Source organism: Telopea speciosissima, chromosome 8 (genome assembly GCF_018873765.1).
Source record: "Telopea speciosissima isolate NSW1024214 ecotype Mountain lineage chromosome 8, Tspe_v1, whole genome shotgun sequence".
NCBI lineage: Eukaryota > Viridiplantae > Streptophyta > Magnoliopsida > Proteales > Proteaceae > Telopea > Telopea speciosissima.
In genome coordinates, this window is record NC_057923.1 from 61,260,339 (window position 1) to 61,275,338 (window position 15,000).

Here is a 15,000-nt window from a genome sequence, read left to right on the forward strand (position 1 = left end):
CATGGATTGAACCGAATTGGGGGTGGGGGGTTGCTTTGGGTCTCATGCAGGTGTGGGAGCGTAGAAAGCCCTCTTATTCTCTTTACTCTTGACATACTGCTGGTATGTACAAACCTATCATTCTCTTTCTTCGTAACACTCGCTCATTGACAATGTGAACCGCTTCCGTGCCCCCATTGGCTTGGCATAAGAGATTTCATCTCACTACCGGTAGTGTGTGATTCCCTTGTCCATTCTATTTTCATTTATAATATCATAAAGGGCTCATGTTCTCTGTGCCGCAGCACAGGCTGCGCCAAGATACATGGGCCTGCCACTCAGGGGGGCAAGGTGGTCATTGCGCCCACCCCCATTTGTCTGGGCACAGCCTGCGCCCCCGGCACAGAGAACGTTCTCCGTATCATAAAACATAACAAATTCTATTACGGAGAGCTAATGATTTTCAGGATATGCTCTTGGTATGTATCTCTTTGTATAAAATCTCAAAATATAGTCTTGGGCTCTCCTTGAAACATTAGGTGAAAGAGAGGGCCCTTATCACTTGGAAGAACAAAGCTAGTACCTAGACACACCACCATGACTTGCAGTACCAGTATCGATTACCCTCTCTGTATTAGGAAGCTTTAAATATAAATTCTCTCTCTCTCTCTCTCTCACACACACACACACAAGTGCAATGTACATTTCCAACTAATAGTATCTCCTTGACAAACGGCTAGCAGTTTCAAATGAGTCTATGAGTCTCTTTAGCATTGAAACTCGAGATACAAGGTTCATCCTTGAAATTACTGAGAGGGTAGGACGGCTACTGGCAGAGACACTATAAGTTTCAAGACTGCAACCTTCAACAGTCTGGCTGGTATTATCCTCTTCATAATCCCTCAGGAAAGATAGTAAACTCCCAGAATTTTTAGGACTAAAGGTCGTCAAATGCTAGGAAGTGTCATCTTCAGCAGTCATATGCGCTTGCAGGCATCAGAAGTTTGAAGACCCACACCCCAAGATGTTGGCAACTGTCATCTTCAACAAGGGTCAAGAGTGACTGCAGATGAGCAGAATCCTTAGGATCACTACTCCCCATGTGAGACAGAGCCTGAATTATTAAGAGAAATGTAGAAAAATTAGCTCAATTCACTTGGGAGGTAAGCCAGATTTAGTTAATCTATGATCCTTTGATTGAGCAACTCACCCCGTGTGTAGCTAATGACCTATGATGGTATCATACTGTAGTCCTGGGAATTTTGGCAGAAGTAATCTATCTAAGTAGTGTGTGTGTGTATGAGAGAGAGAGAGAGAGAGAGAGAGAGAGAGAGAGAGATGCTACCGGATGTTACACAGCCAAACAATATTGTGAAATTATTCTCCAGATCTTGGGAACACACTTCACCAGAAATGAATGATGAAACAAATAGATTTCAACCCCTTAATGTGAAAGAAGAACCAGATATGGGAAAAATACATCGGATAAGAACGCACGACATTCAACTAATTCCAATGAGAAGACCAAACCATTTTGTTTCATTCAAGTGTAAGGACAAGCATTTGGAAGAATGAATTTCACTAACATGTATCATCTGTTTACAATTTTGATGTACAATTGCAATGGATATCACTATCAGTATCAAGTGTACTGCTTAACAATCTAAAAAATAAAAAAAAGAGAAAATTGCATCCAAAGTGACCGTCCTCCATAAATCTGCAATTTGATAAGCAAATTGCAAGCAGATTCATTTACTAGACTGCATATTGATGGTGTAAGCCACTTAAACAGTCATCTGCCCAGGCATCCAAGTTAAGTGGTTTCTACTTTCTAGTAAATTGCTTTTAACCATTCTTCAAATTAGAATAGACTTGCAGACAGTGGTTCCCTCTTCCCTTTGCAGCCATCACACCTGTGGACAGTGGAAATAAAACATATCAAATTGAAGCAAACTGACACATAAACCCAAGAGGTTTAACTGCAGAAAAAAAATTCATAAATTAGGGAAGGACCTAGAAGTGTCTCAAAAATTCCTTTTTTATTGGGGGGGGGGGGGGATGAACAGCTGTTTTCTGAAAGATTCAATCAGATTTTTAAAACTTTGAAAACAGTTTTGTAGATTAGAGAAGCAATTTTACTTTATCAGCACAAGAATGACAACAAACTCTTATGTCTAAGAGGCTAAAAATTAATGGCTAGCACATATAAATGAGAAGCACCTTATGAGATTAAAAAAAATAAATAAATAAAAATAAAAGACAAGAAGTAGTGGACTGAGGAGGATTGTGATCAAAATCAATTATGGACTTGTTGAGAGAAACTCCAATCAAATGTCAAATATTTTGACACAAAATCCATTACCCTTGAAAGGAACCAAGGAGGAGAAGTCTCTTAAAAGTGTATTCAATCAAGGTTCAGGCATAAGAGTCACCCCCATTCCCATACAACTAAAATGACCTATTAACTGAAGCCAGCTAGAGAACAGTGTCCATCACTAGAATACATTAAAATTTTCAAACATCAGTTACTTTTGATGAAGCATGGAAATTCTTGTTCAATATTAAAAAGTAGTCCAGCAGCAGTTCTGTTATAGCAACAAAAATCTACAATGTTTGCAAAAAAATCCCATTGAAATTCAAAACACAAATTACTCAGATAACCAAAGGATAGATCAAATGCACAATGGCATCAACTAGTTCTACATCACTGAAGACTGAAACAAACAAATATGGAGTAAAAGGAAAGAACACATACTGAAAACTGCAAAATTCTCTTTCCTCTTCACAATGCCTTGGTGATGCTCAACATTTCTATTTCCTTGTTTCTGACGTTGAGAGTCCGCCATGCCCTTAAGCTCCTGAGCAACAAAAGACCCCAGCCCATGGCAAACTTCATTCCACATAATTCGCTGTGCTTCAACATTAACAAACCTCAGCTCTTCCAGCTCCTTCCTTGAGTAACTGATCTTTGATCCATCACCCCTCTTTAGACAAACATTTTGGGCTTCACTCACAAGGCTAAGCATATTTTGCTTCCCATTTGCATCAGAAACCTTATTCGTGCGTTTGGCCCATCTCTGGGGGAACTTGTCCCTCTTTCCTTCCTTTCCATCTTTCTTCACATTCACCTGTCCACATCCACCGATTGAAGCTCCGACCATAACAGGAATTTCATATTCTACTGCATTCTGCAAAGAATTCTCAACAAGATTTACGATCCCATTGAAACCTTTCATCTTATCACTATCACTTCCCACCATTCCCTGCATGTCTTCGACCTCTGAAGCGCATTTTGTACATCCATACAGATTGTTTAAACTGTTGTCAGCATTTCCTGCTTTAAATTCCAGCGACCCATGTTTTTGATCGGTCTGCTCCATGCTTTCTCCAGGACTCTTAGAACCAATATCCTCTAGACCAGTTCTTTGTGCTTCAAGAATTGAACCCAACTCAGATTCTATCAGAGGGCGCGTTTCTTCCATTCCCAAGAAATTGTCCGAGCACTTCCCACATTTACCTGTACTACTAATCATCTCAACGGGTTTTTGAGATTCAGCGATCGAATCACCAAACATTTTCTTTCCATCTTCAAAGATAGAGTCCGTCCCTTCTTCAGACTGTTTCATGATGTGATCGCTCTTGTCGGATTCGTGAACTTTAGAAAAGAACAACACTTCTTTCTCGATGTACACAGGGTTATCAGTAATGTTCCCTGAGAAACAGAACGAGTGTTTAAACATGGAAACCGACCTTTCTTCCTCAACTTCTTGCTTCTTTTCGACCAGAGAGACAACCATTTGTTCCTTTTCTTTAAAACTGGATCCTTCAGAGACAGAATCCAACTTATTTCCAGGATTTTCTACATCACCTTCAGCCACCGAAACGATTGTTTCTTGCTTTACTTTACATTCAACAATTTCGTCACCCAACGAACTCCCCAGCTTCAAATGTACGCCATTGCAGGATTACCCAGAGACGAAATCCGAATCGTGGACCTTGGCCATCGCAGATAAACTGAAGAGCTCCAACCTCTACTGGTCTCAAAAAGATCAAGAACAACCGTAGAGAGGAAGAAGAAAAGCTACTCAAAGCAGAGAGTGTAAAATAAGCCTTCAAGTTTTTTCCAAATTTGGATTGTTCTATTAAGTTGGGCTATGGGGTACTTACTGCTCGTGCGAACTTTAAAATCCCCATGGTCATGAGGATCCAACGGCTGAGATCTCCCTGTGGCCTGTAGGGTCGGTATTTCTAAAGGTGTCAATCGGTCAGTGTGGACCGGTTTATCGGTTTTGATGTGAGCATGGTTTGAGGTATCGGATCGGATCGGCTGATATTGGCCGGATCGGATCGGTATCGGTTGAGGCCGATCCTGAGATTTGACCGATACAACAAGGTTTGACTGGATCGTTGATTGGATCGCCCAACTCGGTTGGATCGGTCGATCCGATCCAATCCTTGACCAATCCAATTGAATATTTTTTTTATTTTTTCAAAGTTTTTAAGTTTCTTTTTAGTTTTTTTTATATTATCTTGACCGATATCGACCAATACTGACCGATACCAATCGATTTTGACCGATCCGATCCAGATAATATCGACCGATCCGATCCTGAGATCACAAAGCCCACCAACTTTGGCCGATACATGACCCGATCTATAAAAAAACGATTTGGGGGGGGGTTTGACCGATCCTGACCGATTTGGAACGATCCGATCCCGATCCAGAAAGGTTTCGGCCATGACCGATCCCGAGTTCGATACCTGGATTTTGAACTTTGGATGTGAGAATGAGTGAGTCACAAAACATGATTCAATAAAGGTGCATCGGTTTCAGATTGGGTTCGGTTCTTATTGGTTAGTATTGCTTTGGTTGCAATTGACCTTGTAAATATATTTAGAAATTTGAAAATAATGTTTTTTTTTTTGGAGGAAGAACACCACCCGATTGCACCAAACATACCGCTTCAATGCCCTGACACTAGAGTGTGCGAAATGACCGTCATACCCCTGATCATTTTTGGGATTCCAGGAGGTGCATTGGTCCTTTCACGCGCCCCAGTGTCAGGGCGTAGGGGTGATGTGCCCTGTGCAACCGGGTGGTGTTCTCTTTCCCTTTTTTATTATTTATTCTTATGAATTTTAGGCTGGTATCAGTTTCTTATTTGGTTATATCAATTTCAATGTGATTTTTTAAGTTCGGTTCGTGTATTATCAGTTTCAATGTAGTTCAGTTTGGTTTCAATGTCACAAAATCCAGTCTGAAACATGATCCAATAAGTTCATACCGGTTTTGGTTCGATTTCGTCGCTTCAATCTAGGTTTTGACACTTCTAGATGTTTCCCAGCTTATCAATTGGGTTACTTATTATCACTCCACCTATATTTACTCAAACTCCCGTGTCTCAAAGGTGGTCAATGACAACTTTAAGTAGAAGAAGGCCAAAAAGGCCACTTGGGATGAACTTGAGTGAAGTAAAATCGAAAATGAGTACTCCCCCCCTAATGAGGATTGAAATAAATGTTTTTTGGAATGGAAGAATCTAGGCTATATTTGGATGCCAAGAAAATAAAAAACATAAGACAAAATTCATGATGACACCATGATTGTTTTATGTGTCTATTTTTCTCTTAAAATTCAATTTTTTTTGAATTTTTTTTCTTTTCTTGGAATCCAAACATAGCCCTAGTGACTAGGAAGAGGTAGGTCATATTCCATCTTATGAAGAATTGTCAAATATCTTTGAGAAACTATATTGGAGTTCGAAAAGTTATGCTTTACTATGAGGGATTTGAGAAAAGGGCCTTTTAACTTAAAATCTGAAAAATGATTCACTAAAACAAGCCAATGAGATCTTGATCTCACAAGTTGATGATTTAAAAACATCACTTGAGAAGCTCACTAATGAAAAATTGAGCAAATAATTTCTAATATGCCTAAGCTTATCCGAATAAAAATTATTTAAATCCGCAGGCAGGCTTGATGTTTCTCAAGTTGGATCAAAATAAATTCTTAACTATGGCATAGAGGAGGTCCATTTACTTTGATAGAAAACCATCATATAAGACAAACACTAAAACAAAAATAATTTTTCATATTATTACAAAATGATAGATCTAAACTAAAATAATCTACCACTTAGTGTTCAAGATCTATAGTAATAACCTAAGAAGAAGGTATTCGTGAAAGCAAACTAGATGAACAAAATGCGGATTTATCTTTTCGTGTAAGATCGAAGAGTGCCTAAAGTCTAATTACTGTTTTGCATTTTATCTTCTCAAGCGATGACGAACCTCGGACGGCGGCGGTGCTTACTTTCTAAAATTAATCTTCTGATATTTTTGTTCCATATGTTTCTCTTCATGGTAGAATATATACGATCGATTAACCCAAGATTAGGAATCTCTCCCCTTTTATTGCTCACTTGACCACTACCTCCTATCAAAGTAGTTAGTTATCTATGTTGATTTATTTACCTCCCCACTACCTAATACTGACGTGGCACATTGGCCACATCAGCTTACATTTTAAAAAATGGCATACTTAATGCACGAGGTTCCTGCAACTGCGGGGTTTGGAGAATGTCATAATGTATGTAGCTTTACCCCCGCTTCACGAATAAGTTGTTTCCCAACTTGAACCTGCGACCTCTAGGTCACAATGGAGCAACCTTCCTGCAATGGTTGGTCAAGGGCTATGGTACGGTTCCACCAGTAAATTAATCAAAAAACTGAATGTATAGAGGCAGAAACCTCCAAGCTTTGATACCAAATGAAAGCAAACTAGATAGAGAAAAAGCGGACTTATCTCTCCGTGTATGATCGAAGGTTGTTTGAAGTCCAATTCCTGTTTTGTATTTTATCTTTTCTGATGATGACAAATCTCGGACGACGGCGTTGCTTACATTCTAAGATTAATTTTTTAGTCTTTTGATTACATGTCTCTCTTGATAGTAGAGTATGTACGACCAATTAACTCAAGACTAGGAACCTCTCCTCTTTTATTGCTCACTTGATAACTACCTCCCATCAAGATAGTTATTTATGTTGAATCAGTTACCTCCCCACTACCTAATACTGATGTGACACATTGGTTGCATCAGTTTTCATTTTAAAAAATGGCATACTTAGTAGTGCACGAGGTTCCTGCAACTGCGGGATCTAGGGAGGGTAATAATGTACGTAGCTTTACCTCTGCTTCACCAATAAGCTGTTTTTCAACTTGAACCCGCAACCACTCGGTCGCATTGGAACAACCTTCCTCCAATGGTTGGTCTACGACTATGGCACAATTCTGCTGATAAATTTACCAAAAAATAGAATGGACAACGGTAGAAATATCCAGGCTCTGATAAAAAATAAAAGCAAACTAGATAGAGAAAATACGAACTTACCTCTCCGTGTATGATCAAAGGTTGTCTGAAGTCCAATTCATATTTTACATTTTATCTTCTCCGGCAAGGACAAACCTCGGACAGCGATAGTGTTTACGTTCTAGTGTTTTGATTTCATATGTCTCTCTTGATGGTAGAGTATGTACGATCGATTAACCCAAGACTAAGGATCTCTCCCCTTTTATTGCTCACTTGATAACTACCTAATGTAGTCCTATATAGGCAAGGCCTAATAGGAACCAGAAAAAATAGAATTCTATAATTATTTACAGATGTGGACTGTTTAGGGTGAAATTAGGGTTAGGTTTAGGAATTCATGTATAGTTTATAAATGGTTTTCATATGCAGGTTTAGGGGATTAATATGATATAAAGAAAAAAGGCTTTGGATAGGTTTAGAAATTCTGCAGTTTTAGGGTTAGGGTTAAGGTTAGGGTTTTAGGTTTCAAATTTTAGGCTAATTCTAGGGTTTATGAAGGGGCTTTGGGACAGAGTTTGTGGTCGAGTGTAGCTGACAGTAGGGGGTGACTCGATCAGGCTTTAGTGGTGTTTTGATGGTTAATTAGGGCTAGACAGAATTTAGAATGATTTTTAAGATTTTGGGTTTTATGGGAGATGAGGGGGATTAGGGTTTGAGTGGTTTGATTGGGCTGAAAGTAGGATCGAGTGTAGGGGGAGTGTGGTGGATGTATGCTGAAAGTTTGGGACAGATCTGATGGTGGGATGATGGTTGCTTAGAAACTAAGCTATGATTCGAAGGTGGAAGTTGCAGGTTTAATGGAGGGCTAGGTTTGATAGATGGAGAGGGAATTGGAGTACGTTTAATGGAGGGAATGCTGAACAGTATAGGTAGGCTAGGGTTTGAGGATGAAGAAGAGAAGGGTATGTGCAGGAAACTAAAATTACTTACTGGTTTAAAGAACCAGCAATGGTAGCAGCTGAAACAGTGAAAGAACCTCCCGATCTTCTCGATGTAAGGAATCAACTGGAGATCCACCAATCCCTACACCTTGATGTTACTCATAAGGCAACCTTGATATTACTCACAAGGCACTCATACAATGGAGCAAGCAGAAACAACATTCATGGCAGCAAGCAACGAAAATTTTTAAAACTTAATTGGTGGAGGAGCCTCTCCCACAATTTGTATTAAATAATAGGCCAAAGGCCTTATTCCTAAAGCTATTACAACTCTATTTCCCCATCCAAAATCGTGGAGAAGTGTAGATAAGTAACTTAAAACAATTTAAAAGGTATTAAAAGACCTAATTGACCCTAATGACTTAAAAACACTTAAAACAACTAAGATTCTTCATCAGCTAATAGGATATAAGATCCTACCAGCCAATCAGAATTAATCACTTAAACTAAACCAATTGAACCAATTGGATGCAACCAATTTAAAATCGGTTCAATTAAAAACATAAAATAAAAACTAATATAGAACTGAAATAAACTAAACTAAGGCTCCTACTAAAACCCTAGGCTTAGGGTGGCTTTTTCAATTCGAGGAGGCTGAGATCTGCATCACTACCTCCCATCAAAGTAGTTATCTATGTTGAGTGATTCACCTCCCCACTACCTAATGATGATGTGACACATTGGCCACATCAACTTTCAATTCGTATATGGTAGATTTTTCCATCGACTACATCAAATAGTCTAGGGTTGTTTATGTCATTTTCTATGGACATTTATGCCAAATTTGACTTCATTTAGTACTGATCATGCATGAAAACTCTTGCTATAAACTTTTTTTGGTAGAAAACTCTTGCCATAACTTAATAGTTAATACAAAAAAATCTTACATTTATATCATATAATTTTGTACATATAAAGGTTTGAGTTTTCTTTGGGTAGGAAGAACAATAAGCAAGTTCCTTATGAATTAGAGTTTTTGTGCAGTAATGGGAATCACCAATTGATTTTAAAGAAATGGCCTACGTTGGAAGCACCATTGTAGATGCAGTGGTAGGTTTCACTATCATTCTAGCTCATTGTTAGTAGTTACTTATGGGTATTTGGAGGTTTTTCATTTCTCTCTTCTCAGTAGTAGCCACAATCTCAGACAAAGTTTAGTTTTGCTTTTCCGTTTGTTTCCTGATTCATGTACATATATGTTCACACTTCACAAGGTTGCTATTGATACGACAGTCTAGTTTAATGATTTGTTTATTATTATTTTTTTTTGAGTTTGAAGTTTATTAAATCTTAGTGGTGTTGAAACCACTTTGAGTTTTGATTACCAAATTATATGGATAACAATTACAGCTTAAGTGGATCCTTAGCAATGATCTCATAGGCCACAACAGATGTGAATAGTTTGATGTTACCGCTATCATAAATAGTGGGAAAATAGTTTTTTGTTCAGGAGTGCTAGTGTAGTGTGGCCTACGCCAGCATTCTATGTGTCTATTTCTCCTCAAAACATGGGGGTATAGATGTTTTTTCATATGTGGAGGACAGAGATAGACTCATGGGAGTTTTTCATACTAGGAGGAGAGAGATAGATTCATGGGAGTGTTGGTGTAGGCCACACTCTCAGACAGAGTTGTTTTTCCCTATATATATATATACTAAAACAGTTTCACTCCATAAATATTAGTAGGAGGCTCTCTCAGATTATAGTAATAGTTCATCAGCTATCTTTTAAGGTTTTGAAAATTCATGATATAACTCTTCTGACTACTGATGTGATGCTGTCGATTTTAGTTTTTACATATTTTGCTTTTGGTATCATAAAAAAAGGACCGAATTTCCCTCCATCCACGGTGAATGGGCGGGCATTTTTTATACCAAAATTAAAACAAAGGGCTTTACAGAGATAGAAAGAGTAGAAAGACAAGAGAGAAGGAGAGCAGAAGAGAGCTATCTATTCTATATCTTTCAGAGAAGAGAGGAGTTTCTCTTATATAGAGGGTGGACTTCAAATAAAATTTTGAAATCCGAATCTTGCTGACGTAGGGGGTGACATCAGGAAAAAGTGATGTAAGCAGTGACGTAGGGCGGCGGTCACTGTTCATGGGGCCATGGTGACGTAAGCAGACGTCGACTGGAGAGGTTCACAAATGACGTGTCATCGTCTGGGGTCCACTGCTGGGGTCCATAGGCAATCGGACTCAAGGTTGATATCTGAGTCCACAACATAATAAAACCCTAGGATGGTGAGTGAACCTTCTTCCATGGGTGGAGGAAAACTTTGTCCTAAAAAGAAACGTTTTCCATTACCCTTAAAATAAAGAAAACTACTCTAGAAACAGTTTGATCATGTGATTGGACTCTTGCACCGTATGACAACGTTTGTTTCTATTGTTTCTGTGCCAATAATGTTCCCAGCACACAATTGACACAGAAAAACCGTTTGATAAATCCGTTTTGTTTCAAGTGTTTTTGATAACAAAAATCAAAATTTTTAACAATTTTATGCCCAAAAAACGTTTTTGACTTAACATCTATTTATTGTTTTTACTGTTTTGTGGCTTTTAACAAAAACTATTTCCCGATAAAACGCTTGCAATACGCGTAGTCGTTCATCTCTCGCTCAACTCTCTCTTGCTTCAAAAGTTCTAAACGCTCAAAAACGCAAAACCTGCAACTCTCTCTCTCGCTGATCTCTGCTCGAGTTGGGACCTGAAGGTATCATCGTAACATCTGCTCGAGTTGGGACTTGAAGCTTCGTCCTCACCTCAAGCTCGAGGATCTCTGCTGCTGTACCTCCACTATCCAGGTCACTCTCTCTCTCTCTCTCTCTCTCTCCCTCTCTGCAATAAAACTGGTTTTCTGTACAACCGAACCTGCTGCTATGAAACTGGTTTTCTGTACAACGAAACCTGCTTCTATGTAACCCTAGATCTGAACAAAAAAAATTCAACCTGCTGCCGACATCGCCTCTCCCTTGAGCCCAAATCCAACTTAATCCATTGTGATTTCTGCAACTTTGGTGCCACGGGCATCAACGATATCCTCGATCACTGTTCTACCCTCTTCAAACTCAACTCTACGGTGTCTCTCTTCAATCCTGTCTCTTCCATTGGAGTAGATTTTGTATGCTGGGAACATTATTGGCACCAGTGAGAACTCGAATTCAAACTCATCGTCTCCTACACGGTTTCCTCTCCCTCTGCATCCACAAGCTATGCAAGCAATTACTACTAGCTCCAACTTGTTCCACCCTCTCCTCTCTCTATATACCTACTGTCTTAAAAAACGTTAGTCTTGGGCTGTCTGTAAATTGATGTCCTCAAACTCAGTTAAATGCTGTAGTTTTTGGGCATTTTGGGTACATAATAAGGAGAAAAATTTTGATATTTGCAAACTAGTATGAGTTCTCTGAGGCTGAGCTTCAGAAAGAGAGAGAGAGAGAGAGAGAGAGAGAGAGATTAGTCACTGAAGTGAGGAGTCCATCAGGACTTCAATTCAAGATCTGGTTGTGTTTGAAGCATACTCTGATGCACTGATGATTTCTCTGACAGTGTGAAATGTGTTATTATTAGGATTACTCTCTTTCTCTCTGCCTGTGTTAACCGGCCAAAGTTTATGGAATTGTAGTTAAATTACAAAAGTCTGTGTTAGTTTTTCCACTATTGTTCTTCCTTTAATTGGGTTAAAATAGTTTTTAGAGTTGATAGTCAATGCAGAGCGAATGATAACCCATAAATGCTAGGATTAATATGGTAAATTTGTAAGAATTTAGTACTTAATTTTTCTATGATGGATGAATGGTTTAGGACAGCCTAAAAGAGATAGGGGGCTGTCTTTGCTTTTGAGTAAAGGGGAAGGGATGCGGGAGGTATAGGATGCTCTGGGATGGGATGGGATGGGATGGGGAAAGGATTCTGTGTTTGCAAGTTGTTTGTTTGCTTGCTTGCTTGAAGATGATGATGTTTCTATGGTTCTTATTGATGGATGGCAGAATGGGTTTGAGTAGGAATTAAGATATGGTTTGGGGGTTGGAGGTCTTTACATTTTTGGGAAAATCAATTCCACTCAAAAATATTCCTTCCTCATTTTCTAAAATTGACTTCAATGATTTCATGATTTCTGTATTTTCTAAAGTTTCCCGCCGATACTTTAATATTTCTATTAATTTAAGTACCTGTAATGTAGTCTTTATCACCTATGGAAGACTAAAAGAAGGGTTGGCTCTTGGGATATGATAGTATATTGCACAGGTAAATGCTCCACATTTCATGATCAATGACCAAATGGTAGTTGGGTTACCTGTTATGTTTCGATTCCATAGCTCCCATAAATCTGATGGATTGGACCTAATAGTAGAAGCCATTTGTAATAATATTAGGTTTGGACCCATTAAAGATTTGATCCAATTATGAGTATGTTTATCTTAAAGACTATTAAAATGGGTCTCAATAAATGCCCAATAATAGCACACCTTAAACGACCCAAACATTTTCTACAGAGAATTAAACCTGGAAAGAAAGAGAAAGAGATATAGTCCAACAGTTGAAAGATATATGCAAATTAAAAACTGTCTTATCCCATTTGGGTTGGGTTGTTGGGACCATTAATGGAGCAGGTTAATCAAAACTAGACGAGGACACTCTCAAAGGAATGCATGTGTCTTAATAATATTGCTTGATGACATACTTTAAACTTATCCTAATAATTAATATTTGCTTGATCACTGACAGTCTTGACTTATCCAACAAAATATGATGAGCAGAATGAGATACTTTGGTAGGATCAGTAGCTATCATGGACAGATCTTATCATATCAGATCTCATGAAGAAAAGCTGCAAGCTTTGAGAATGATGGATGGTTAGACAGATAAGAGACACATTTAATTAGTAAAACATTAATGGACAAGCTATAACACACAATTAGGGCTGTAAATGGATAATCGAAAATCCGAATTCGATCTGCATTTGTATCCGTTTTGAAGCATCTGAATTCGTTTAAAGAAATCTGAAAAAAAAAAACCGAATACTCCGATAAAAATCTGAATCCGAATACTTAATTATAAAAAATTAAGTAAATATTGATCTTGAGGGTTTTTGAAGATTCAACAGGTTCTAGAATATGAGGAAAAGAGAATCATGATATAAAACTATGGATTGAAAGTAAATTATATCCACTAGGGGGAGGAAGGTTCGGGTTACACAAGGCAGAGGTGGAAACGGATGGTCGAAAATCCGAATTCGATCCGCATCCGAATCTGTTTAGAGGTATCCGAATTCGACCAAGAAATATCCGACTCTGATTACATCCGATCCGTATCCGAGCCGAATCCAATCCATTTACAGGCCTACACACAACTGGATATCATATCTGAAAATTGAACCACTTGGGATCCTTTGAGCAACATTTGCTTCAACTTGAGAAGATATTTCAAGTCCTCTCCTGTATTGTGACACGATTCATTGAGTGACTGAGAGAGAGAGAGAGATGTTTGTTTTCCCTTTTGTCTCTCTGATGGTTTCAGGTTCTAGTTTAGTTCTTCTACCCTTGTCTCTGTTATTGTTTATTTCAGATTATTAATCCAAAATGGACCAGTTACAGTGTTACACTCACCACATAGTCTCTGTCTCAAGTCTCAAGTATCATCACAAAACCGAACCCATCTCTTTCTCTTTAACTCTAGTGCTATCAATCAGTCAAAGAAGAAGAGAAATTATTTTGAAGAACTCTTCAACATTTCTTTAACTCTAGTGCTGCCTTATACTATGCATCATATTGAATAAATTATCATTTTAAAGAATAACCACCACTTTGGTGATTATTCGAATATCTTGAATTGGGCAAACCGCAAAAAATGGATTTGGGATTCAGGAGGGTGCATGATGAAGGGGTACCTCCAGCCTTATGAAAGGGAGGTGCATGTTAGCTACTTGTGATTTTTTGCAGGTCAATGAGTTTATTATCATTTTAGAGAAGGCATACACTAGAGAACAGATATTGGGGATGAAGAAGGCAATATTGGGCAGGCTGGAATGGACATTGACATTTCCAACACCTCATGTCTTCCTTGTTGGATTTATGAAGGCTGTTGGGTCTGATCAGGAGGTAATAAATCCTTACTTTTTCCTCTGCTTAGAGTTCTTTTTAACCAATACATGTGAGAACATTAGGAAGGATTGTGGCAAGGTCTCAATTGGGTATTATCATTGAAGCATGGTTTGTGGCATGGTCTCATGTTTACTTGTAAATTTCAAACTTTACTTGTTGGGTCTTTAGCTCAAATTTGTAGAACATTTGGAACATGAAGCTGTGTCAAGCATGTTCCAAGAGGATGGTGGTTCGAATCCACCATGACCCTTTTTATTCAACTGTTCATAGAAGACAATCATGAGCATCATACAATGTTTGCTTCTCTGGGTTTTTTTTTCTTTTTTTTGTTGATAGTTTGAATGAATTTTGTTGCTTCTCTGGTCTTGAAGATGCAACAACGAATGAGACATTTCCTATTTGTATTCTTTAAAACTTTTGTATGTTTAATCGATCCATAAACTTTTGTAATTTATAGTGTTAATGGCATTTTTGTAATTTATAGTAACCTATTAGTAAATCTCTGTCTTTTTTTTTAATATACACTTTATTTAGATTTTTAATAAATTTTAATGTCATACCATCCATGATTTTATATGTATTTTAATATATTACCAAAAAAAAA

At 38.1% G+C, this 15,000-nt stretch overlaps 1 protein-coding gene across 1 annotated transcript; it reads right to left on the bottom strand.

The window, feature by feature from the left end:
• Positions 1 to 1,814: 1,814 nt before the first annotated feature.
• LOC122670964 lies at positions 1,815 to 4,033 on the bottom strand. Its single transcript, XM_043868021.1, has 2 exons — positions 2,735 to 4,033; positions 1,815 to 1,892 (listed from the first exon to the last, which is right to left on the bottom strand). The coding sequence occupies exons 1-2, from the start codon at positions 3,774 to 3,776 to the stop codon at positions 1,825 to 1,827; spliced, it is 1,110 nt and encodes a 369-aa protein (XP_043723956.1). The 5' UTR covers positions 3,777 to 4,033; the 3' UTR covers positions 1,815 to 1,824.
• Positions 4,034 to 15,000: the final 10,967 nt, after the last annotated feature.